General features: G+C 43.6%; 1 protein-coding gene, 1 long non-coding RNA gene and 1 pseudogene across 3 annotated transcripts in view; 2 read left to right on the forward strand and 1 right to left on the reverse strand.

The window, feature by feature from the left end:
* Positions 1-12,406, reverse strand: part of CPD (carboxypeptidase D) — a 77,381-nt gene extending 64,975 nt beyond the window's left edge. For both annotated transcript variants that reach the window (XM_008997139.5, XM_002748211.7), the window contains exons 1-2: positions 11,621-12,406; positions 6,094-6,341 (exon numbers count right to left, since the gene is read on the reverse strand). In XM_008997139.5, the coding sequence (XP_008995387.1) occupies positions 6,094-6,341; positions 11,621-12,363 (991 nt within the window). In that variant the 5' untranslated portion in view covers positions 12,364-12,406. The remainder of the gene's footprint in view (positions 1-6,093; positions 6,342-11,620) is intronic.
* Positions 12,407-12,540: 134 nt separating this feature from the next.
* LOC144582646 (uncharacterized) lies at positions 12,541-24,149 on the forward strand. The gene is made up of 2 exons (XR_013535800.1): positions 12,541-12,609; positions 21,852-24,149. It is a non-coding gene; the product is annotated as an uncharacterized LOC144582646 (long non-coding RNA).
* On the forward strand, positions 15,511-15,605 carry LOC118154134 (small nucleolar RNA U3; annotated as a pseudogene).
* Positions 24,150-26,669: the final 2,520 nt, after the last annotated feature.

Genomic DNA, 26,669 nt, shown 5'->3' on the forward strand with positions numbered 1-26,669 from the left:
TTATTAGGGTAGCCATTTCCTAAATGGATCTTGGAGGTTTGAGAGACATGTTGAGAGAAGCAAGGCTTACCCACATAGCTAGATAGGCGGGGTCAACCCTGGCAATGAAGGCAAAGGCACTAGGGACCAAATCACCCCACATTGCACACTACTAATACACTGTCTGATTCTTGAGAACAGGAGTTGTTTCTGTTTTGCTCTCACTGTATACCCATTACCTAATACAGTGTATGTGGCATGGCAGGAACTCAGTAAATATTTGCTATATGAATAAATTATATTGCACAAGTTAGTTCCTCTCTCAGGCCTTGATTTTCTCTAAAACAAAAAGGTTGGACTAAATCAATACATTCCCTTTCAGCTCTAAAGGTCTATACTTCTTGAAGCTAGAATTCCTAAATATATCACATAGCGCATCAGTAAAATTACTCAGCTGGGCATGTGGCTCATGCCTATAATCCCAGCACTTTGGGAAGCTGAGGGAGGCGGATTACTTGAGGCCAGGAATTCAAGACCAGTCTGGTCAACATGGCAAAACCCTGTCTGTACAAAAAACACAAAAAATCAGCCAGTGCGGTGGCTGCAATCCCAGCTACTTGGAGGCTGAGGCATGAGAATCATTTGAACTCAAGAGGTGGAGGTTGCAGTGAGCTGTGACCACACCACTGTACTCCAGCCTGGACAATAGAGCAAGACTCTGTCTCAAAAAAAAAAAAAAAAAATACTCCAGGACATCCGGGTTTTTTGAATACATGCCAAGTCACAAAGTTTCACAACATCTTACTCATTAAACACAATGAGTTCACCCTGTTGAAACTAAAACCATCACAGCTTCTTTTGAAGGGGAAACTGCTCAGTATTTGCTGAGGTAGGAAGAGAAACAAGCTATTTATTGTATAAATAATATCAGGCATATCTGACCATTCAGCTAAAACAAAAGAAAAGTTGATGCTTATAAAAAAAATAATAGTAGCATAATTTAGCTTCTTCAGATGTTTGAATAATCAGGAAAATGTGATGATAACCAGCTTACCAAATAATCTCTGGCATTAATACCAAAGTATACCTACTTTTGGTAGAGGGAGGATATTTATTTATTTATTCATTCATTCATTCATTCATTCAGAGACGGAGTTTTGCTCTTGTTACCCAGGCTGGAGTGCAATGGTGCGATCTCGGCTCACTGCAACCTCCGCCTCCTGGGTTCAGGCAATTCTCCTGCCTCAGCCTCCTAAGTAGCTGGGATTACAGGCACACACCACCGTGTCCAGCTAATTTTTTGTATTTTTAGTAGAGACGGGGTTTCACCATGTTGATCAGGATGGTCTCGATCTCTTGACCTTGTAATCCACCCGCCTCGGGCTCCCAAAGTGCTGAGATTACAGGCGTGAGCTACCATGCCTGGCCCAGGATATTTATTTTTTAAGTAGTATGAGATAGATTTACTTTCCTCAATTAATTGTCAATTAGAAATTACTTTCTAACCTTTTATAACTTTTTCCAAAAAGGCAAAGTTAATTATTTACCCCGTTATTTTCAGTAACATCATCTCAAATTAATGAAGCAACTTGACTGGATTATAAAACCACCAGTTCACAAAGTTAGGTTTTATTAAATATACTAAATAAAATGTAAAAAATATACATTAAAGTAAGTCCCTTATCCATAAAAAATTTTTAAATGATTTTCAAATCACCTCTAATTGTTATGCGGAGAAGGTTTGACTTCTAAATAGTATGTCAAACCTCTTTTTGAATGCTTCTTATGTACAAGAAACACTAGTAGAAACTATAGGAGGATCAGAAAACTCTAGAAAGTGATAGCAGCAGCAGGCCAGAGGGCGCAGGAAGGAGGCAGACAGCCACCCCCTTCTACCACCCCTCACAGCCTGCTGCCATGGGGGCTGCTGCAATGGGGTCAGGCCCGGAGCAGCACAGCAGGGGAGTATTGTAGTCAGACAGACAGGGTTCCTTTGTGGAGCTGGGGCCGTGGTTCAGGAGCAGGGTGGGAGGCAGGAGCGGCTCCAGCTTTGGGGACCTGGCCAGCAGCACAGTCACTGCGCCCACCCCACCAAGGGTGCTGGGTTCCTGGGCCTCAGGCGGAGGCTCTGCGTGGTCCACCTGGTGAGGTGACCTCCCAACCTGACACTTTTGATGGCCAGGCCTGGGGCCTGCAATCTGCTCTGGGCCACCCCTTAGCCTCTGGGCAATGGGGGAGCTTGGGGCAATGTCAGCCCTTCCCCAGATACTGGCCCAGGCACAGCGAGGATCAGGAGCCCCCACCCCAGGCTGCCAGGGGATGTGGCTGGAGGTGCATGTTCCACAGAATCGGCAGGAGCTGGGAGAAGGCAGCAGCTGCACTCCCCAACCTCCTAGGTCTCCCTTACCCTTGCAGGCTTGGAGGTGCCTGCTCCTGCTGCCTGGCCTCTCCCCATTCCTGCCTCTGTTCCTATCTCAGAGGGGGTTGGAGATGACCCAGCACACTGTCACAGTCGGGGGGTGAGTTGGGGGGTGGGGAAGCACATGATTGGGCAAACTGGGCACTGACAAGCATGGCGGATATAACCAAGGTTAGGGACTGACGGTGACTCAGCAATGGCCTGTAGATGCCCCTTGGCACAAGTAGCCTGGGCGCCATGAAAGGCAGAGGAGGCAGACTGGCTTCTAGGTAAAAGGGAGCAGGTCCCTGGCAAGGCCCCACCTTCAGGTCAGGGAGGGCATAAAGGCTGAAGGCTAGGCTGCAAGTCCCACAGACTGGAATGGGGATTTGTGGTACCTTTTACCAGGCCACCCATGAACCAATTGGCATACACTTCCTCCTCTCTGAGTTCTGTAAAAGCCCTGGGCTCAGCCAGAGCAAGGCAGAGGATGGAGAGATGATAGGACATTCAGCTGCAGAGTGGAGCTACCCTCTCTGCTAAAAGCTGAACACTCATCAGGATGACCTAACTGTAGAGAGGAGCCACCCACTCCAGGGCCTCCTTTGTGCTGAGAGCTGAACACTTGATGGGGCAACCTGCCTATAGAAAGGGAGATACCCACTGAGGGTCTCCTCTGAGCTGTTCTAACACTCAATAAAGCTCCTCGTTGTCTTGCTTACCCTCTACTTGTCTACATACCTCATTCTTCCTGGATGCAGGACAAGAACTTGGGCAAAGGCACCACCAGACACAGAGGTTTCCAGTCAGAAAAACAACACCCTAAAGATCCCATAACAAAGTATTAAGTTCTCAAACTTAGTGAACCATTTTGGGTAAACATGGCTTGATATAAAAAGTAAAAGAGTAATTCAAAGGTTTAAATACACATAAGAGACATGTCATAAGACACTTTATAATGTGACTGCCAATAAAAAGGTAAGGAAGACCTAAGGCATTTCACCATGGGCAGACTCTTGAGAAAACAAAAAATTTACACTGATGACATTTACATTGGTTGACTTGTTCCTTCTAAGTTCCCTCCACATCTACATCTGTGCATAAAAACAAAAACGTTATTATTCAAAGTATACCTAAAGTTTCAAAAGAGTAATAGCTATTGTCATAATATTTAAAGAGAAAAGGTAAACAATTCAAGCTTGCTTTAACAATTCTTGCCAGGCACAGTGGCTCACACTTGTAATCCCAGCATTCTGAGAGGCCGAGGCAGGTAGATTACCTGAGGTCAGGAGTTTGAGACTAGCCTGGGCAACATGATGAAACTCATCTCTACTAAAAATACAAAAAAATTAGCTGGGTGTGGTAGCAGGCACCTGTAATCCCAGCCACTCGGGAGGCTGAGGCAGGAGAATTGTTTGAACCCAGGAGGCAGAGGTTACAGTGAGCCAAGATCGTGCCACTGTACTCCAGCCTGGACAACAAGAGAGAAACTCCATCTCAAAAAAATTCTTTAAAAAACAACATTTCATCAGAAATTGGAAGACATATATTGCTGATGGGAATGTAAATGGTATATCCACAATGGAAAATAGTCTATCAAAGCTAAACATAGAATTACCATTTGACCCAGCTATTCTACTCCTGGTTATATATCCAGAAGAATTGAAATTAAGGACTCGTACAGATACTTGAACGTCAATGTTCATTATAGCATTATTCCCAGTAGCTGAGGTGGAAACAACCCAGTGATAGTCAATAGATGGATAAACAAAATGTATTATTAACATAGACATTCAAGGAATATTATTCAGCCACAAAAAGGAATGAAGTTCTGATACCTGCTACAAAATGGATCACCCTTAAGAACATTAAGAAAAATAAGCCAGATGCAAAAGGAAGAATATTGCATGACACCAGTTATATAAAATATCTAAAAAGTGCAAATTTACAGAGATAGAAAATAGATTAGAGGCTATCAATGGCTGGAGGTAAGGGATAGAGAAGGGAGTGGGAATTATTACCTAATGCTTATAGAGTTTCTGTTTGGGATGATGAACAAGTTTTAGAAATAGTGGTGATAGTTGCACAACATTGTAAAAATTAGTGCCAGAGAGCTCTATACTTAAAAATGTTTAAACAGTTAAACTGGCAAATTTATGTTTGTGTGTATATATATATATATATATATACACACACACACACACACATATACATATATATATGTTTTACCACAATAGAAAACAAAAACAGCATTCCATGATAACGTCACAGATTAAAATACAAAAGGAAAATGTGCCTTTATGTAAAATGGAGAGATCTGGGCTGGGTGAAATGGCTCATGCCTATAATCCCAGCACTTTGGCAGGCTGAGGCAGGAGGATCACTTGAGGTCAAAAGTTTGAGATCAGCCTCAACAACACAGCAATACCCCATCTCTAGAAAACATTTAAAAATTAGCTAGCATGGGGCTGGGTGCGGTCGCTCACACCTGTAATCCCAGCACTTTGGGAGGCCGAGGTGGGTGGATCACGAGGTCAAGAGATCGAGACCATCCTGGTCAACATAGTGAAACCCCATCTCTACTAAAAATACAAAAAATTAGCTGGGCATGGTGGCGCATGCCTGTAATCCCAGCTACTCGGGAGGCTGAGGCAGGAGAATTGCTTGAACCCAGGAGGCGGAGGTTGCGGTGAGCCGAGATCGCGCCATCGCACTCCAGCCTGGGTAACGAGAGCAAAACTCCGTCTCAAAAAAAAAAAAAAAAAAATTAGCTAGCATGGTGGCATGCACCTCAGGAGGATCTAGCTACTCAGGAGGTTGAGGCAGGAGTATCACTTGAGCCCAGGAGTTTGAGATTACAGTGAGCTATGATTGTACTACTGCACTGCAGCCTGGGTAAAAGAGTGAGACCCTTTCTCTTAAAAAAAAAAAAAAAAAAAGTATTTAAAAAATTTAAATGGAGAGACCTGGTTGGCGGTGGTCATCATATTAACCAAGCTATCCAACTTGGCCACTTGCAGCTGGACATTAGGTGTCTCCTGATATTATGTGCAACATGATCTATATAATAGCCTTGCTGGGAAATCTGATTTAATCTTATCATGAAGAAAGTGACAATCTAGATTATGGGATTTTTCCATAGGACTATTAGCATGGTCTCTTTACAAGAGCCAGATGCAATGCCTGAACCTTGATTGGATCCAAGATCTGGAGAAAAAGGGGCTACCGAGGATACTTTGGACATAATGGGGGAAAACTGAGTTACGGACAGCAAGTGGTATGACAGTATTGAATTACTGTTGATTTCTCAGTTATGGCAATAGTATAGTTGAACAGGAAAATGTTCCTGTACTTGGGAAATATATGCTAAGGAACTTATAGGTAAAGTGTTGTAAAATCTGCAACCTACTTTTGGATGGTTTGGCAAAAGATTGCGTGTATGTGTGTGTGCATGCACCTGCATGTAGAGAGAAACAGTGAAAGAAGGAGAGGCAAGGTATCTGGGGTAAGATAACAGTGGTGAATTTAAAGGAAGGACAGATAGGTGTTCATGTAGTCCTTCAATTTTGCTGTAGGTTTGAAATTTTGAAAGTAAAAAGAAATAATATTTTTTAAAAATTAGATTTCTACAAAGTTTCTTCTTTTCTGCTCAGAAAACACATAAGAAAACTCAACGAACAAGAGGGAAAATGTAGCAAATTCAATGCTTTGCATACCTTCCACATCATACCAATGTGCACCATTTGTGATTCCATCTTTGAAACTCTCGTCTTCATCTCCTGGACAATGAGGCTCACCAGTTTTCATTATGGGGTGGTTTGAAGCATAAGCTTTTGCCAAGTATTTAAAGACTTCATCATCTGAGGTTTTGCTATAGAATCCAGTAGCCTTATGTTCTGGAGAATCATCAAAAGGATAGCTTGCTACCACTGAGCCACCATGCAGATTTCCAGAAAGTACAAACCTTTGAAAATACAACCAAATCACGTATCACTAAAAAAGGACACAAAATACCATGCATTACACAAAATCTTTTAGAAATAAACTCCTATATCTCTCTTGACTTAGAAGACAACTCTATCAGCTGTTATCTGTTGTAAGGAGACTAACAACAACAACAAAAGAAAGTGGAAAGAAAGTATTACCAATTTATGATTTCAATTTAAGATTTCAAACAGCTTTAACGATTCAGGTTAACCCAAAGTAACTTTGAAGAGTTTTCCCTCGTTGAAAAAATAGCTGGATAACACAGTATAAATTAATATTTCAGGAAATGTCTTATTTAGGGAATTCCAAATTGATGTATTAGGTTGAACTACATGAGCTTCGAGCGTGCCAATATTCACCATTTTTTTTTGGTAGTGATGGGGTCTCACCATGTTTCCAGGCCTCCCAAAGTGCTGGGATTACAGGCATGAGCCACTGTGCCTGGCCCTCACCCATTTTTTGACCTGAAAAATGACAATTTCATATAGTTCAGCCTATAACTTGTGTATTTCATAATATGCAAATTTCATAGAAAACATGGCTGGTATATATAACTATCCATTGTATGTATGTTAGGTTAATAACTTTTATGCTTTTTACATTTATTGTCCAAAGAGAATTTTTAAGATAGGGAGTCTAATTTTAAAAATGATATTTTGTTTTTCACTCCAGTTTCACAATATACTAAATTCACATTTTCAAGAGAGAAGCCACAGCTGAGGAGATTCAGGAAAAAACAAACAAAGTAAACAACCTGATACAGTAAGCTGCTTACAGAGACAAACAATATGCCATATCAAAGACTAGCCCTCCATTGCATAACTGTAGAAGCAGCTCTCTTTCAAGGCCCAGTGTTTCTGATTGGGCCATTAAAAAATAAATTAACATGGAGACAAGGCTGCTCCTATAAAAGAAACATTTTTTTTAATGCTTCTACTTTTAAGTGAACCAATTTGCAATTTGGTCAAATTTATCTATCTAGAAATACTGAAGAATTCCTTTTACGGTAAAAGCTAAAGGCAAAAAAAATGCTTAAGTCCTATTTAAGCATCTTTCCCTTATATAACAGCTTAAACTATTACTATCAGTGGAGATTAAATACTTTTCTCTTTCCATTCTAAATTGGATTTTCTTGCTTCTGCCTTTCTGTTGTTGAAATTAACTGACCTACAGAAATTCTAAAGGGGGTTGATATATAACATTTCTCTATATGCTTGAAAGAAAAGTAAACCTATCATGTCTAATTTTAAAGATTATTTTAAGCATGATCAGTAGTACTATTCCAGAGAAGATCAAATAATGAAAATTACATGTAACACAAAATCTGTTCATCAGAAGGTAGATCTTGGCCAGTAAGGACAGTGATTAAACACTAGCATAGACTATGAAAAGAAACTAGCTAAAAACTAATATAATTATAATTAGCACCCTTCCAGACACCAGAGGAGAATGCCATTTGGTGTAGTGGCAATGGCACAGGCTTTGGTTTGAAAGCATATATATAAACTAATATAATTATAATTAGCACCCTTCCAGACACCAGAGAAGAATGCCATTTGGTGTAGTGGTAATGGCACAGGCTTTGGAGACAGACAAATATGGGCAAGAACATTCCATCTCCCAGATCTGTTGCTTACCATTAATATAATCAGGAGAAGTTACTGCCTCTAAATTCACTGAACCTCCGTTTTCCTCTCATTTGTAAAATGAGGATTAATGCTACCTGTTTCCCAGGGTTGTTAAGAAAATTAATTAAGAAAACACACATGAAACATAATCTGGCATAAAGACTGCTTTATACTCCTGTTCAACAAATGTTCATTTCTCTGGAGACACCTAGCATCCTGCTTAGGGAATCACTACCTTACAAACTGTCATTCTACTTCCCACTTCCACTGCCAGTCTTTGGGTAATAGAATGATACAGAAACAAGAACTAAGTAAATATTCTAACTTTCTAACTCCACCCTACCCACCTCTCCCCTATAGCTAAGCTGTTAACAGTTTACTTTCTGGTTTGTAATTCTAACATAATATATTTCTCCCCCACTGACTTTGGGAAAGTTGTAAGAAGGCTGGGGCAGCTCAGGTAATCCATTTGGCAACAAATATTTCTTGAGTGTCAACTATGCGCTACCTGAGGTTCTAGGTACCAGGGATAGAAACATCTGTGAACAAAACAAATAAACAAATGCTCTCTGGGCATTCATATTCTAGTAAAATAAAATGGATAACTAAATATTCTAAATAAGCAAAGCATGCTACTTTACATATTTTAATTAAAACTTGAAAATCCAAGATTCTCTACAAAATGCTGTTTTTCATTTTGTTCAACATTTCTTGCAACACTTCTCAGAAATATTGTCAAAATGGCCTAACCAAATACTTTTGAGCAATGAAATATTTGTAATCTACATGAGTAATAAAATTCACTTAAATTTTCCTTATTCTAATTACACAGTTTTGAAAGTACCAATGCCATTCTTACAATGAAGATTTCAAGAGAGAGTAACACCTACTACAATGGCTGTAAGATTATGCTTTGAGTCTTTGTCAAATCAGCTTTGCAAATCAGCTCCAATCTTATTTGAAGGTATTTTATGGTGTCCATTCAAATCAATTTGCTCAATTGTTTCTCATACTTGACTTCAGTATCACATATCATTCTTCGCATAAGATTTAAAGTAGCTGGTAAATATATCATAGATATTACAAACGAGTTTATAAATATTAAACAGTTGATCTCTAAATTGACTCTATTATGCTATCCAGATAACCCTGTAGATGGATAACTTTAAAAAAAATTAAGAGAACTTCATATTAGACAAATTAAATTTCAAAGATTCAAAGATTCAGATATGTATACTTAAGCCCCCTGAAAAAAAAATCTGCACCCACTCTCAACACTATGATAATGCTTCTCACAAACACATCTAAACATCATGTATATGCTAATCTCCTATGAAAATCTAAGCAGAAATATTCACTTAAAAAAGTATAGGGTGCCAAAAATATAGGGTCAACTATAAAATCTTTACTTGAATGATAGAGTTAATTTTTTTGACATTTTCTTATTGTCTCAACATCCACTGGATGAAGTATAAAGTGAAACAAGGAAAATAAACTTAATTTTCCTAAGCAGCAGGAAATAAAGCCTTAAAATTTTACATATTCAAGTAACAACAAAAATCTAACTGGAATATAGCTGGGTGAATAGGATATCAAGAAATTACGCAACTGCTTTATCTCACAAAATACACTGAAATGTTTGAGTTTTTAAAAACATCCTATCCATAAAGCTGATGCTATATTTAGGCATCAATATCCAATTGTGTGTGCTTGTGTTTTTAATTTTATTCATGTCAGTGCTATTGGTTAATGGCAAAGAATATGCATTTTGAGTGAATTCTTGAAGACTGAGTTAGAATAGATATACTCTTCACTATGTATAGTCACCTACTTTCCCTTTTTATTAGAGTTACATGTTTGAAGAACAGCCATGATTAGGGTAGTCCACAGCCACAGACCAAAATGACTACATAGCCTCAAGGTGACTTACACCAAGAGAAAGCTTATTTTCATATTTGGTAACAGCAGAACTAACAGTGAAAAGAAAAATCCAGGCACAGAATTTACATCCCTGCAAGGATCAAAGCATTTTGAAGGTGCAAGGACAGAGCATTTTAAACATTTAAGCAATGCAAACAGTGCATTTGATATATCACCTCGAAAAGCCCTGGCCATCACAGCTTCTGTCAATAAGTGTGTGTCAAAGTCATATTTCTTATGCAGATGTTCAGAGGTCATGACATGACTGTATCTAAAAGAAAAAACAAAATCCTTCCAGAAAGTCTATCAAGAGGACTTTATCAAGAGGAGTAAAGTAAAAGAAGATGAAAAGACTCAAGAACTGTCCTAACACCCACGAATTTTCTAGATCTTCTATATATGACTGAAATCTTGTAGAAGAAATGATTCCAAGTCCTACAGAGACACGTCTTTATCTTAGCTGTCCCTCAGAAATCTTCTTTTAATCAAGATGGAATGATTAGCTATTGCTTAAAAAGCCTTATGAAGACACAAAAATGAGGAAATAGTGGCAAAGCTGATGCTTGAAAAGGGGAAGCAATGCCTGCTCACTTCAGACACCATGCCTTCTGAAGTGAGTTCCGTCCCCTTTTATTCCTCTCCTCTTTTTTGCTGAAAATCCTACCCATCTCTGGAGACAGCGCAAGCTCTACCTCTTCCACAGAGATGGTCCATGTTACTGCAGCCCACATACATCTTGCCAGTGGGAACAATTCCTGTAAAGTTTAACTGGGTACACAAACATATAAATATTTATAACATTCTCTTGTTTTATACGAATTTCTTGAGGTCCTCATCTTCTACTTTTTAAGGTTTCACGCAATGCTTAGTGACACTCAAAGTGTGTATTAAAAGCGTGACAATTAGCCATTCTGCCCAGGCTAATAAGGTGCACAAATGGCATTGGAAACCCTTCAGAATCTAAAATGAACCGGCTCACAGATCTATGCAAGTTCTCCAGCTAAGTCCATATCTCCTTAACCTGAGTCAGAGGTAAAAATTGGAGAAAAACCAGTTTCTGTCAAATAGGCAAGAGGAAGATCTTGGAATATCATCTGCCATTTTTGGGCTCCAGTCTCCCTCCGTGGCTAAGAAGACTATCGGGAATCAGATTGCCTAATTCTAACTCCCAGTCACATTCCTATGCAAATCAGTTAACCAATCAATTTCCATGTATGCAAATTTCCCGGTATGCAAATGACCCTCAATTTCCCGGTATGCAAAACTGAGGGTGTCTATGACATCAGGTTGTGGCCAAGATACTGCAGTCACAGAAAGACTTAGAACAGTGCCTATAATATTAGGCACTTTTAATAGAAGATAACAACATTGACAGCTTATCTATAAAATGTGTGAGCTGACCTAGGTTATCCTTAAGATCTCTTCTCGCTCCTGTCCTACGGCCCTGTAAGAATAGGGACCATAGTATCAGAAAGAAGTGTCCCCTCCAGCATCCCTTGAACAAATAGCCTCTAGGAGGCAATCCTTTGATGATTAGCGGGACGGGAGGCTAGGCGGCCTTGGCTGTGTCCCCTTTACAGGGTGTCTCCCTTCACCTTCGCCACCGCCACCCCTTCTGCCAGCATTGTTTGAGCGCCTATTGGGTGCTGGAGCCAGCCTTGGCCCTTGGGGGCTCACACGGACGGCGAGAGGGGCGGGCAACACTCACTTGTTCCTGCGGATCCACTCGATGAGGGCGCGCACCTCTGGCACCTCGTCCAGGGCGGGGGGCTCGCCTGTGCTAAACTGATCGGGAAAGCTGCGGTTGAGGTCGCGGCCGCGGCTGTTGTCGCGGCCGCTGGCCCCTGGCGGGCCGCCGTCATCAAGGCCACAGTCGCCCTCGCGGGCGCGCTCGAAACCATCCGGGTTGAGGCTGGGCAGCAGGTACACGTCGGTGGTGTTGAGCAGGCGGACCAGGCGCGGGTCCCCGCGGCGGTAGCCGGCCGCCAGCTCGCGGGCCAGGTAGATCAGCACCTGGCGCGACACGGTCTCGTCGCCGTGCATGTTGCCCACCAGCTTCACCTGCGGCCGGCCCGGCACCAGCGGCCCCGCAGCGTCGGGCCCAGCAGGGTCGGGCCCCGCGTCGCTCTCAGGGATTAGCGACCCCAGGCCGGCCGTGAGGCGCAGCACCCACAGCGGCCGGCCCTCCACCGAGCGGCCGATGCTGAAGAGGCGGGCCAGGCCGGGGGGGCCCGCGGCCGCCGCCTCCCTCAGAGCCGAGCCCAACTCTTCTTCGTGGTAGTAGCGGTCGAACTGGCCCTCGGCCGCCTCGGCGCCCGCGTTCGTGGTTGTCGTCGCCTCCGCCTTCTTGATGTGAGCCGCCCGGGCCGAGCTCTTCAGCAGCAGCAGGCACAGGAGCAACGGGAGCCGCCCCAGCTGCCAGGGCAGCCGCGCGTCCCGACCGCTCGCCATCTTCCAGCAGCTCCGCTAACCCCGGCTCTGCTCCCACGGCTCCGCGCTCCGGGCGGCCGTGGCCCGCCGGATCCCCTCCGCGCCTAGCAACCCTATCCCGCCCTCCGGCCACAGCCAATCGCAGACGGGCCTGCTGGTGCGTCACCACCAGGGGGCGGGGATTCCCTTAAAGCAGCCGATTCCCTCTGGGCCTGCCTGCCCTCCTCCCGTCCCGGACGAGTTTGGTCAGCGTCTCCCTTCGCCAAGGTTTTTTTTTCCCTTCTCCACCTCCTTGTTTCCTCTTCTGCGTGTGCTCCGCTTCTCTTCTCGCTCAGTCTCTTCTTTATGGCTTCTCCCCTAAATTATCACCCATTTTTCTCTCAGAACTCCTGCTAGTTCCCTTCCCACCTTTGTTGCTGCCTTTCTCAGCTGCGCTTTAACGCTTAGAACCGAGAATGGAAAGAATCAAAAGGTTCGAAAGAACCAAAGAGCTCAAAAAAATCAATAGGTTCGAAAGAATCTACGTTCGGACAGTGAAAGCCTTAGCCCAGTCTCCTGGGCGCCTTCTCTCCGCATCCGCCCCACCTCGGCTGGAGCCCCTCTGTCCGCGCGGTTGCACGGGGCGCCTCGCGGGGAGGAAGGCTCGCACCTCACCGGGCGGCGCATTCCTTTTTAGAGTTCTGCTAGGAAAGAAGGTGTCTCTTTTATGTCTAGCGGAAATGTGCTACGCAGTAGGCTCCTTTTGTGTTAATGTTGTCTATTTCTTAGGCGTCACCCCACGTTGTTTTACTGCAAATAGGTCCGTATCTCTGCTGGCCTCGGCCTTCATTAGGCAGATTTAATTTCACAGCCCACCGGCCCACTTCTCACACCTCTCGGAGCAAGTTGTATATTTAACTATCGCCTTGGAATGACATAGTTTAAAACAGCAGGTTTGACATTTCTGGAAACACTTGCTTGGCATTCCTGAACTCCTCAGTGTTCAGCCAAAGATGGCAATTAGAGCGTTTCATCAAGTCTACAGAAGAGGTCTTTTAAATCAGCCTTGGTATACTTTAGTTTCTTTAGCTTTAAGAAACATAGAACTTTATCCCTTTATCAGCTGCGAAATTCTACCCATCTAACAACATAATCGCAATAACTGGTATTTCCTTCTTTCAGAGCCAGCTATTTCAGGGCCCCTTCCCTGAACTATGACTGAACCCTAATTTGACCAACAGAGTTCATTTATTCATCAAGTATTTATTGAGCAACTTTTATGTAAAAGCGAGTGCTGGGAAACAATTCATTCTTCTGCCCAGTCAAGAGATTCAGTGCAGTTTGTGATGAATGCCACAACAGAGGGGTGCAGGTAAGGGAAATCTCCGAACTTGAGGAGAAGGAGAGAAACCATGGAGGAAGGGAAGGATCCCAGGCAGGAGACGAAGCAAACAAAGAAGCCTGCGGGGTTTGAGAGCAAATGCCTTGTGTTCTGGGAATTGCATGCAGGGTCAGGATTACTGGTGTGAAGGGGCTCACAGGTGCAGAAGTGACAGAAGAGCCTCACAGGCCAGGCTCCGGAGAGCTACATTTGATCTGGAAGGCCATGGAGAACCACAGATGGGTTTTCAGCTAGTTTAGAAAAATCCCTCTGACAATAACACGGAAAATTGAATGGGAGGCCTAAGACTTAAGGTTGAGAGTCCTGGAAGGAAGCTGCAATCCAGAAAGACATGATGAGACTCTGAATGAGGGCAATGCCAGTGGAGGTGGAAAGACGGAAATGGATCTGAAAGACCTTTGGAAAGGAAAGTGGACAGGATCTGGAGACAGAGGATTGTAGGCTGATTTCAGTTACAGCCTAAGCAACTTGCAGGTACTCACTGAGGTACAGGCCAGGAGAAAGCACAGGTTTAGGTGAAGATGTTGAATTTAGTATTCTGCCATGGGAGCGAGCGCCATCACTCTGGTCCCATGAACGGCTCCTCTCCTCCATATCCCATTTGATCTAGTCTATGTTATGCACAGCAGCTGCAACTTATCAGAAACAAAGCCACAACTCTGTACAGAGACACCTCCCACCCCCTGGGGAGTGCTCAACTATTACACTCTGCACTTTTCCAGTAATCCAAGTCAAAGAAGCCCCAGAGGACAGGTTAATCTCTAATCAAATATTTCCTTTTCTACCACATTCACTCTCCTTTGAAACCTCTTCCAGCCCCTATACTCCTGCATCCTCCTCTAGTGAGGCAGGCTGAAATGTAAATAAACAAGCATGAGGGAAGTGAAATAATATGGGAATGTAACTTGAGCCAGTGCCCTCCCAGAAATCCTCAGTCCTTCCATGGTGCCTTTGAGGCCCCTTTCAGGTCTGCAGCCTCCTTCCTTAGCAGGTACACTGCTGTCTGTGGTTAGAAGTGAAACCCAGAGCTCTGGACCTCAGTCACTGCTCACCAGAAGGGCAAAAGAGGGCAGAGGGCAGGCTTTGTGTTTACCTGCAGCTGAATACCTCCAATTGTATCTGAGAAGTCTTGAACCTTGTGACAGGTGTTCCTTTCCTTTTTTGCTGTGATTACAGGCTTGAGCCACTGAGGGAGGTGATTCTTCCTTATAATGGCTTTTATGTGTGCGTTCCTAAAGCATGTTTTTGTTTTTTAAGCTCACTACATAGAAACAGTTTTATTACAGAAGTTAAGCACACATACTCTGAAGTCACACTCCCCAGGTTTGAGTCTTGGATCTGTGGCTTGCCAGCTGTGTGACCTCATGACTCCTCTCTTTATCTTCTAAATGAGAATGATAATAGCACCTGCCTCATAGGACTGTTGTGAAGACAAAATGAGTCAGCCAATGTAAAGGGTTTAGTATAGTGCCTGTTACGTAGCTCTTGTCCCGCAGACACATCCAGTCCTTTGTGGTGTCTGTCTTCTGTGTCCCTTCCTAGATTCTGTCCTCTGGGAGGGGAGACCTGCGTTCATCTTCCAATCCTCCTGTACCTGGCACAACAGACCTTTTACCAGATTGGATGCTTCACAAACATTTGTCATATTGAATTTGTAAATCTGCAGTGTTTGTGCTGGACAATGAGACATGTACAAGTTCCTAATCTATGCTGTGCTTTAATTACCTATGAATCTTGTAAGGAAAATGGTTCTTGAATCAGGCTGGTCATCTAAAAATGTCTTCCCTAAGACTATACTTTCAGGGATCATTTCTGTAGTTCGTTACTAAAAACTTCTGCCCTGTTTTAAAAAATCCAGATCAACTATTTGTCATTTCTTGGTGCTGGAAACATTTCAAATCTCTTCTAGTTAAATGTTTGAGGTGATGGCTATCTGGAATGCCCTGGTTTGATCATATATTATATGCCTGTATCAAAATATCACACGTATCCCATAAATATGTACAATGATCATGTATCAAATAAAAAAAATTTTTTTTTAATCACATCATTGCCAATCTGCTTCTGTGAACAGGGAGCCTTTTTACCTTCAGGCCTTTCCCAAGTTCCTTCCACTTGTAAGGCCACACCTTTTCCTTGGGGAAAAGATGCAAAACCTGTCCAAAGTTCCTGCCACCACACGCTGGGATTCAGTGCACTTAACTCACTCTGGTTGTATGTACGTTGTGTGCACATCTAACTAACAATGAGAAAAGGTGAGAGAATGAAAGTAGCAACCAAACTTAAAACAGATGTAGGTCCAGGCACTGTGGCTTACGCCTGTAATTCCAGCACTTTGGGAGGCCAAGATGGGTGGATCACCTGAGGTCAGGTGTTCAACACCAGCCTGGCCAACATGGTGAAACCCCATCTCTACTAAAAATACAAAAAAATTAGCCGGTGTGGTGGCGGGCACCTGTAATCCCAGCTACTTGGGAGGCTGAAGCAGGAGAATCACTTGAACCCAGGAGGCAGAGGTTGCAGTGAGTCCAGATCACGCCATTTCACTCCAGCCTAGGCGACAAGAGCAAAACTCCGGGGCGCGGTGGCTCACGCCTGTAATCCCAGCACTTTGGGAGGCCGAGGCGGGTAGATCACAAGGTCAAGAGATCGAGACCATCCTGGTCAACATGGTGAAACCCCATCTCTACTAATAATACAAAAAAATTAGCTGGGCGTGGTGGTGCATGCCTGTAATCCCAGCTATTCAGGAGGCTGAGGCAGGAGAATTGCCTGAACCCAGGAGGCGGAGGTTGCGGTGAGCCGAGATCACGCCATTGCACTCCAGGCTGGGTAACAAGAGGTTGTGGTGAGCTGAGATCGCGCCATTGCACTCCAGGCTGGGTAACTCCTCCTCAAAAATAAATAAATAACAAACAAACAAAAAAAGATGTACAGATTGGTTAACAACTGTGGAAAGAATGTGTGAGTAATTTTAAAAGTTTACTGACCATTAACAAAAATAAAATGCAATATGCTGGTGACCAGTAGTGTGGTTAGTACCTGCAGAGGAAGAAATTGAAGAATTAGTTTCTTCAATTAGGGCCATGGAGACACACTAACTTTTTTTTATTGAGACAGAGTCTTGCTCTGTCACCCAGGCTGGAGTACAGTGGTGTCATCTCGGCTCACTGCAACCTCTGCTTCCCAGTTTCAAGCAATTCTCCAACCTTAGCTTCCCAAGTAGCTGGGAATACAAGCACATGCCACCACACCCAGCTAATTTTTGTATTTTTTTGATAGAGACGTGATTTCGCTTTGTTGGCCAGGCTGGTCTTGAACTCCTGGCCTTAAGTATCTTCCTGTCTGAGCCACCACCCAGCCAGAGACTTAAAGGAGAATTAGAGGAACTGACAAGAAGCTGTCCATGGAAGGCAAGAATGATGGAAACATGAAATGGCATCCAATTAGAATTTTCATAAATTTGCTAATGTGTTACAAGCAGCAAAATAATAATAAGAATAAAAGAATGATTTTCTGAATGGGAATTTTTAAAATAAAGTCTGAAAATGGACAAATTAAGGGAATTTTCAAGAGAACCTTTGGCCACATCAGTTCTTAAGGTGCTGTTGGTTTTCTACCCGGATTCTCTCTACCAGGCTCGTGCACCCATCTCCTACCTGATGCTTACTTACATCTGCATCTTCTTGGGACGATTTCCCTTGGCTGGCAGGAGCTACTTTGTCCAGAAATGCTTAAGAAATTACACACACTGCCTGCACCCCCCGTCTTTCCAGGGTCATCCTACTCCTATATGGGTCCCCTTGCCTCTGTATGAGACAAACTTTGGAGCAATGTATGCTCCAGAAAGAGCTTTCTGCAGAATCAGGCTGAGGTAAGAGTTCTTTTTTCATTCTTGCTTAGCATCTTCTTCTGATCTGCTTCCCTTACTTACAGGTTTCTCCCAAGGGCACTCCTACAATAAATCACTTATGTAAGCATCCTTGTCTTAGGCTATGCTTTTAGGAACCTGCCTTAAGACAGCAAGGTAGGATGTCACTCCATAGTATTTCCCTCTATGGGGATAGATAGAATATATTTTGCTTTCCTTGCATTTTGTTTTGTTTTTTGTTGTTTAAATGTTGGGGTTATTATTTAGGGTGAGGGAGAATTTTTTTCTTTTTTTTGAGACAGTGTCTCACTCTGTCCCCCAGGCTGGAGTACAGTGGTGCTATCTCAGGTCACTGCAACCTCTGCCTCCCGGGTTCAAGCGATTCTCCTGCCTCAGCCTCCCGAGTAGCTGGGACTACAGGCACATACCACCATGCCTGGCTAATTTCTGGTATTTTCAGCAGGGATGGAGTTTTACCCTGTTAGCCAGGATGGTTTCAATCTCCTGACCTTATGATCTGCCCACCTTGGCCTCCCAAAGTGCTGGGGTTACAGATGTGAGCCACCGCACCCAGCCGAGAATTTTTTATTTTTGTATTTTTTATTTATGTATGTATTTATGTATTTATTTATTTATTTTTTGAGACGGAGTTTCACTCTTGTTACCCAGGCTGGAGTGCAATGGCACGATCTTGGCTCACTGCATCCTCCGCCTCCTGGGTTCAGGCAATTCTCCTGCCTTAGCCTCCTGAGTAGCTGGGATTACAGGCACATGCCACCATGCCCAGCTAGTTTTTTGTATTTTGAGTAGAGACGGGGTTTCACCATGTTGACCAGGATGGTCTCGATCTCTTGACCTCGTGATCCACCCGCCTCGGCCTCCCAAAGTGCTGGGATTACAGGCATGAGCCACCGCGCCCAGCCTATGTATTTATTTTTACCAGAGTCTCACTCTTATCACCCAGGCCAGAGCACAGTGGCATGAACACAACTCACTGTAACTTCGACCTCCTGAGCTCAAGCAATCCTCCTGCCTCTGCCTTCCTTGTAGATGGGACCACAGGCATGCATCACCATGCCTGGCTATTTATTTTTATCTTTTGTAGAGATGAGGTCTCACTTTGTTGCCCAAACTGGTCTCAAACTCCAGGGCTCACATAATCCTGTCTCAGCCTCCCAAAGTGATGGGATTACACGCATGTGCCACTGTGGTTGGCCTGGTGTAGTTTTTGGTTTTGTTTAATTTCGTTTGTTTAACAGAGTTTTCTCTTACTCTCTTGATGTCTTCATCTTTCTAAGCCAAAGAATAATAAAAGTTGTTTACTGAAATTTCTTTTAAAATTTGGCTGAGGTTAGGTAGGCCTATTCTATCTTAAATTTTAGTTAAGCCTGTTTCTAGGGCATAGATTATGCTGTTTCCCAACAGTCAGAGCATGATAGTAATTTTGATCTGTATTTCCAAAAGACTCACTCTGGCCAGCACTGAATAAACAGTAATTCTATTATCATGAGGCAGGGAAGGAGTAAAGCAGGTATCAGATACTTTCTGTTGTATGAATCAGAAAACCTGACTCATTCTAGCTTAAATAATAAATGGAATTTATTGGCTCATACAACTGAGAAGTCCAAAGGAGAAGTCTGGATTTGGGCATAGCTTTATCCTGTGGCTAAACAGGCACAAAACACCTGGTTTCTTTTTGTCCCATGGCCCTGCCTTCTACAATGTTCACTTTATTCTAAGTCTGACTCCCCTGGTGATTCTAAGAGGGCTGCCAGAAGCTCCCAGTGCTACATGCGTTCTCGTTCATAGTTCAGCAAGAAAAGAGAGGACGCTCTTGTCCTTGCAAAATTGCCAAGCATAACTCAGATTGGAACTGCACAGGTCACCTGTCTTCTCCTGAACCAGTTGCTATGGCCAGGGAGATGGAATATTCTGATCAACTTAGTTTAGGATATGAACCCTATTGCTGGTACTAGGAATGGAATCTGATTCCCATGAACTACATGGATCCCCACATGGAAATCAGGGCCTTTGGCAAGGGGGACAGACCAATAATAAACACCAACCTGCTTCATCAAACAAGCAAAGGCAGCAGAATATTGTATTCCCTCAACATTTATGAGCGTGCCCTGTTCTGGGCTGCGGGGCACATAACTGTGTATGAGACAGAAGGAAGAAGAGAGGGAGGAAAAAGAGGAAGTGCAGTGCGATACGTGACAGTGTGAACAAAGTGTTGATAACCAATGCCAACATGGCACTTTAGAGTTTATGCTTTTCATACAGTTTGCCTCACTAATCCCGATTGGAAAAGGAAAATTTGTCCTTATTTTTGAATGTCAAGTGTCTGAACTCCCTCCCTTCATTTGGGGAACCCTCCAGCTTAGGCGTGGCAGGGCCTTCTTCTACTCTGCAGGCTGTAAATGCTGGTTGCTTGCTCTCAGAGGACATGAGACACATAGACTAGTTTTAACCAAGCAGACAAATCTGTGGCAGGCTTTGAATTGGGAGCTAGAGACACAAAGAAGCAGAGGCTGTGGATAATTCATTCTAGCTGTGGTGGGGGAGATGGCAGCAATATAGAGCTTCAGGGCGACAGAGCAAACATAACACCCAACCCCCAGTGCCAGTGGTGTTGGCAGGACAAGCTGCAACAGCTGTACTTGGTGAGAGTAGAGCGGTCTCTGAGGTTCTGCTGCTTGCTTTGTGGCATTCTTCCCATCTATTTAAAACCCCTGATTTCCCAGCTCTCATAGCAATTCTGTGAACCAACAAATATCCTTTTAATAAATTCAACCAGACTCACTTCTATGGCTGCAACTTATGGAAATACAACCCTTTCAGATCAGTATTATCGTAATTTTATAGGTAAGAATACAGGCTCTGAGACATAACATTACTGGTACCCAGAACCACACTATTTTCCAACTTCAAACCCCATCCTTTATTCTGTATATGTCTCATTCTTAGGTGAAGAGCAACTGGAAAAGTTTCCTTCATTCCTAAAACATTTCCTTTCTCTTCCCATCTGTTTAGTGTCTAAGTGCACCATTAGAGAGGGGTTCTCTGAATCTGAAAGGCTTTTCCCTCAATTAAAAGGCAAACATCAAGGAATCTTGAGATCAGCTGACCCTTAAGGAATGGTAGAAAAGTGGGAATGCTTACCTTAGAGAGGATTTCTTTAACAGGCTTCTTGGAGAGCAAAGGCCCATGAGAAATGCAGATGAGAGAGAAAAATACCGAAAGAGGAGGAATCGGATTGCCAAAGCCAATGGTACTTGTATGACTGGGGCAAAAAAAAAAACAGAACTTACCCTCACATTTCTAAAGAGAATCCTTGATTTAGCTGCCTGGTCACCTGGATAAACAGTGGTGTTCTAAGTCAGGAGAGGCACAGGGGAAATGAGATTGCATGATGCTAATGGTTCTCAGCCCTGGCTACCTTTTTGTTTTTCTTGTTTTGTTTTTTGTTTTGAGATGGTGTCTCGCTCCATCATGCAGGCTGGAGTGCGGTGGCATGATCTTGGCTCACTGCAACCTCCGCCTCCCAGGTTCAAGCTGAGGGATCTGTGGGGATCACTCCCATGTGAGGCCCCTAGGAAATGGGCCTCGCCATACGGTGAGCTTGAGCCCGGACACAGATCCCCAGTTGGGGGAGTCGAGCTGAGGGAAAGCAGGAACTGAGAGAGGGACTATGTTATTCTAAATAATTAACAGACATTACTTTATGGATATGAGGGCTTGGGAGGCATTGCATCCACTTTCGGCTCCTTATGGTTTATTGCTTGATTGTGTTCATTTTGGACCCTTGTTACCTTCATTGTAAAATATTAACTTAAGTATTTACACTTGGTAACTAACTTACCGTAACTTACTGGGCGTAACTGTAACTTACTTACCATAACTTACCGGGCATAAGTGTAACTTACTTACCATAACTTACTGGGCATAACTGTAACTTGTTTACAATTGTTAAGTACTTACTGGGCGTAAATTACTTGCTGGGCATAACTTACTTACCGTAACTTACTGGGCATAACTGACTTAATGGGCTTAACTTACTTACTGGGCGTAACTTAGTGGGTGTAACTTGCTTACTGTAACTTAAGTATGTTGATCTGGAGTAAACAACATTAACTTCAGAAAAGTATATAATAGAACATATTGCAAAAATAAAATTGCTGCTTGGACATAGCCTAAGCCAGCCCTCCAGACTCCGCTTTTCTTTTTGCTTTCACTTCCGTGCACTCTCTCCCTCAGGTTGAACGAGACATCTACGTTGGCGGTCTCAGGGACTCCCGCAGATTGGTAGCCCCCCGGCAGACGTGCCGGACCCCAACATCTGGCGCTCGAACAGGGACCTGAGTACGAGAGGTACAGTGACACACCCCAAATCAGAGGAGACAAGGTAAAGCCGCGGTTCTTGTAGTTCTGGACTCAAAATTAATCTGGAGTAAAGATGGAGTAATGTGAGTCCAGAAATCAGTCTGTGTTTGTAATGTTGATGCATCAAATGTTAAGAAATAGAGGTGCTGATGTAAAAATGAAACGTGTTTCTAAGTTTTTAGAGATTGTCTACGTATTGTGTCTGTGGGTCCCTGAGGAGGGATAGTTAGATGAATCTACATGGCATAAAATAAGAACTAAGATTGAGGAATATGCTGCCACTCATCAATCTTCCCCGCAGGCAGAACTGTTACTTTCGGTTTGGCTGCAGCTGCGCCACGCTGTCTGCCTGCCTTTCTGCAACGCCAAAAGTGCTGGCACACACAGCTCCCCTGCTGCCTCTCTTGCTTATAATCCCTCTTCCTCTTACAAATCTAACCCTGATGATGGAGGGGGCGGCTGTAATTTACCACCTTGTGATCCTCGAAACGAGCCTGATTCCACACTCGGAGTCGGACCTGGAGCCGGAAATGGAGGAGCTCGGGATGAAGGGATCGGAACCGAAGTAAAAAACAGCACTTCGGAGAACACACAGGTCTTTTCTGGCAAAAGGGAATCTTAGAGTGGCTCTATTTGTCTGCCTGCTGGCCGAGCTCTCAAGTGATTTCACCAGACTCCCTGCTCCCGAGAATCCGATGTCTATGCCTACAGAGGATGACATCCCACCGTGCCCATCACCCACCCACGGCACCAGCCTACACCTCCTCAAGAAGTTCCAGTCCCAATCTGGACCCAGATGTGACGCCTAGTGGCTGACGTGTCACACATTGTTCGTCAGCAAGGACGTTCCTTTAAGCCAGTCTCTGTTCCTTTGGCATCAGAAACGTTTCCTTGATATAATCATTGCTGGAATTATAGCCATTGTGTCTGTGATAGCTTCTACAGCTACAGCTGCTGTTAGTCTTTCAAAATCCGTTAATACTGCTGTATATGTGAATCACTTGGCACAAAATGTTTCTATTGCTATGGGAACTCAAATGTCTATTGATGATAAATTAGAAGCTAAACGGAATGCCTTAGAACAAACTGTAACCATCTTAGGGGACAAAGTGTATAACTTACAAAATTGACTTTCACTTAGATGCCATGCTGATTATAAATATATTTGTGTTACTAATACTCCTTATAATGACACTAAATGGCAGTGGCCTCTTGTTAAGGCCCATTTACAAGGAATTTGGACTCATGACAATTTATCTCTAGATGTTTTCAAGCTTCAGCAGGAAATTCATGCCATTGATTTTTCTCATTGAAACCTGCCTGAGGATGACACAATCACCCGTGATATTGTGGACACCTTGTCTTCCTGGGTACGTGGAGTTCATCTCCCATCCTTTTCCTCTTTAACTGGTATTGGAGTGGTTTTACTCCTTCTTATAGTCCTTCTCCCGGTACTGTTTCGCCTTGTGTTCTCCTCCCTTCAACAATTGCGGCTCAAGCTTTTTGAATTGCATCTAAAAACAAAAGGGGGAACTGAGGGATCTGTGGGGATCACTCCTGTGTGAGGCCCCTAGGAAATGGGCCTCGCCATACAGTGAGCTTGAGCCTGGACACAGATCCCCGGTTGGGGGAGTCGAGCTGAGGGAAAGCAGGAACTGAGAGAGGGACTATGTTATTCTAAATAACTAACAGACATTACTTTATGGATATGAGGGCTTGGGAGGCATTGCGTCCACTTTTGGCTCCTTATGGTTTATTGCTTGATTGTGTTCATTTTGGACCCTTGTTACCTTCATTGTAAAATATTAACTTAAGTATTTACACTTGGTAACTAACTTACCGTAACTTACTGGGCGTAACTGTAACTTACTTACCATAACTTACTGGGCATAACTGTAACTTACTTACCATAACTTACTGGGCGTAACTGTAACTTGTTTACAATTGTTAAGTACTTACTGGGCATAAATTACTTGCTGGGCGTAACTTAGTTACCATAACTTACTGGGCGTAACTGACTTACTGGGCTTAACTTACTTACTAGGCATAACTTAGTGGGCATAACTTGCTTACTGTAACTTAAGTATGTTGATCTGGAGTAAACAACATTAACTTCAGAAAAGTATATAATAGAACATATTGCAAAAATAAAATTGCTGCTTGGACATAGCCTAAGCCAGCCCTCCAGACTCCGCTTTTCTTTTTTCTTTCACTTCCGTACACTCTCTCCCTCAGGTTGAACGAGACATCTACGTTGGCAGTCTTAGGGACTCCCGCAGGTCGATAGCCCCCCGGCAGACATGCCGGACCCCAACATCAAGGGATTCTCCTGCCTCAGCCTCCCAAGAAGCTGGGACTACAGGAGTGCACCTCCACACCCAGCTAATTTTTGTATTTTTAGTAGAGATGGGGTTTCACCATGTTGGCCAAGCTAGTCTTGAACCCCTGATCTTAGGTGATCTGCCCACCTCAGCCTCCCAAAGTGCTGCGATTACAGGCATGAGCTGTTGCACCTGACCCTGGCTACTCTTTTGAGCAGCTCAGGGGGCCTTTAAAATATACTGGAAGAGGGCCAAGGGAGGTGGCCCATGCCTGTGATCCTAGCACTTTGGAAGGCTGAGATGAAAGGATTGTTTGAGCTCAGGAGCTCCAGACTGGCCCAGGCAACATACTGAGACTGTCTCTGTTTTTGTTTTTGTTTTTTAAAAAAATATATGTTTAAAATAACATAAAATATACTGGTGCAGGAGGAAATGGGGGAATGGCTGCTTAATGGGTACAGGGTTTCCTTTTGGGTAATGACAATATTAGGGAACTAGATAGGGCCAATAGTTGTACAACCTTGTGAATGTACTAAATGCCACTGCATCCTTGACCTCCCTGACTGAAGCAGTCCTCCCACCTCAGCCTTCCAAGTAGTTGGGACTACAGGCACATGCCACCATGCTTGGCTAATTTTTGTATTTTTTGTAGAGATGGGTTTTCACTGTGTTGCCCATGGCTGTTCTTGAACTTCTGGGCTCAAGAGATCTGCCCACCTCAGCCTCCCAAAGTGCTGGGATTATATAGGCATGAGCCACTGTGCCTGGCCAATTGTGCACTTTAAAATGATTAATTTTATGTTATGTGAATTTCACCTCAATTAAAAAAAATATTAGTATCCCCTGAAAGGGAAGAGGGTAATAATGAGCTTATATGAGGATGGAAGCAGCTCTTGAGAAGTGTGTGACCTTAGCAGAGTGATGATATACTCTATAATGAGCTAGCAACTTTCTCCTGGATGCCCTCAAGATCACTTCAGGTGAATAATGAATGGTGAAGATTGACATACTTTACTTTTCAAGGCTTTTGTAGGAATTGGACTTTGATTTCTTTTGGATGTGAATCTGGGCTGAGACAAGGCAATATAGGTTAGTTTCACCAGGGTTCTACCTTATACATATTTTACAGGTTAGACGAAGGCTGGCCCTAGATCCCAGCAACAGATTTGATTAGGACCAAATACTCTCTTGCCCAGATGTAGTATGGTGTGCCAGATCTGAAGACATATTCCAGTAAAGACAGCACGAAATTGGGGTGGTGCACTCTCGCATAAAGGGCCTAGGGCATGACTCCCATCCCCAACCAGAAAAATGTTCAGTTACCAGGAATGTCCTGGTAGCCAGCAATTTCAGCCTCTAATTTTGATGAAAACACTTGCTGAGACTGAACTGGCACAAACAAAGCACATTTACACACAGTCAGCTGCATTCCATCTTAAGAGTACAAGCTGAAGCTCCAGAAGGTGATGAGATGGATGCTATTCACGGGAACAATCTGCAGGCATCTCTGTTATAGGTCTGGGTGAAAAAGTGGTACAAGGAAAATTATAGCGATGGAGAAAGCAGCTACCAAATACTGCAAGCCCACATAAGAGCCAAAGCTCTGGGGGCTGGGTACGGTGGCTCACACCTGTAATCCCAGCACTTTGGGAGGCCAAGGTGGGTGGATCACAAGATCAGGAGTTCGTGACCATTCTGGCCAACATTGTGAAACTCTGTCTCTACTAAATAAATAAATACAAAAGTCATCTGGGCGTGGTGGCACGTTTCTGTAATCCCAGCTATTTGGGAGGCTGAGGCAGGAGAATCGCTTGAAACCGGAAGGCAGAGGTTGCAGTGAGCTGAGATCACTACTGCATGATGCTAATGGTTCTCAGCCCTGGCTACCCTTTTGTTTTTTTTTCTTTCTTTTTTTTTTTTTTGAGACAGAGTTTCACTCTTGTTACCCAGGCTGGAGTGCAATAGCGCGATCTCGGCACACCACAACCTCCGCCTCCTGGGTTCAAGCAATTCTCCTGCCTCAGCCTCCTGAGTAGCTGGAATTATAGGCATGTGCCACCATGCCCAGCTAATTTTTTATATTTTTAGTAGAGACGGGGTTTCACCATATTGACCAGGATGGTCTCGATCTCTTGACCTCGTGATCCACCCACCTCGGCCTCCCAAAGTGCTGGGATTACAGGCTTGAGCCACCGCGCCTGGCCCATTTTGTTTTTATTGTTTTGTTTTTGTTTTGAGATGGAGTCTCCAGCCTGGGCAAAAGAGCAAAACTCTGTCTCAAAAAAAGAAGAGCCAAAGCTCCCTAGGAAACCCTAAGTGCAAGGGACACAGACAGGAGAGTGGGTCTGCAAAAGGGCCTTCATAAGAAAAA

Source organism: Callithrix jacchus, chromosome 5 (assembly GCF_049354715.1).
Source record: "Callithrix jacchus isolate 240 chromosome 5, calJac240_pri, whole genome shotgun sequence".
In the NCBI taxonomy this organism is placed as follows: domain Eukaryota; kingdom Metazoa; phylum Chordata; class Mammalia; order Primates; family Cebidae; genus Callithrix; species Callithrix jacchus.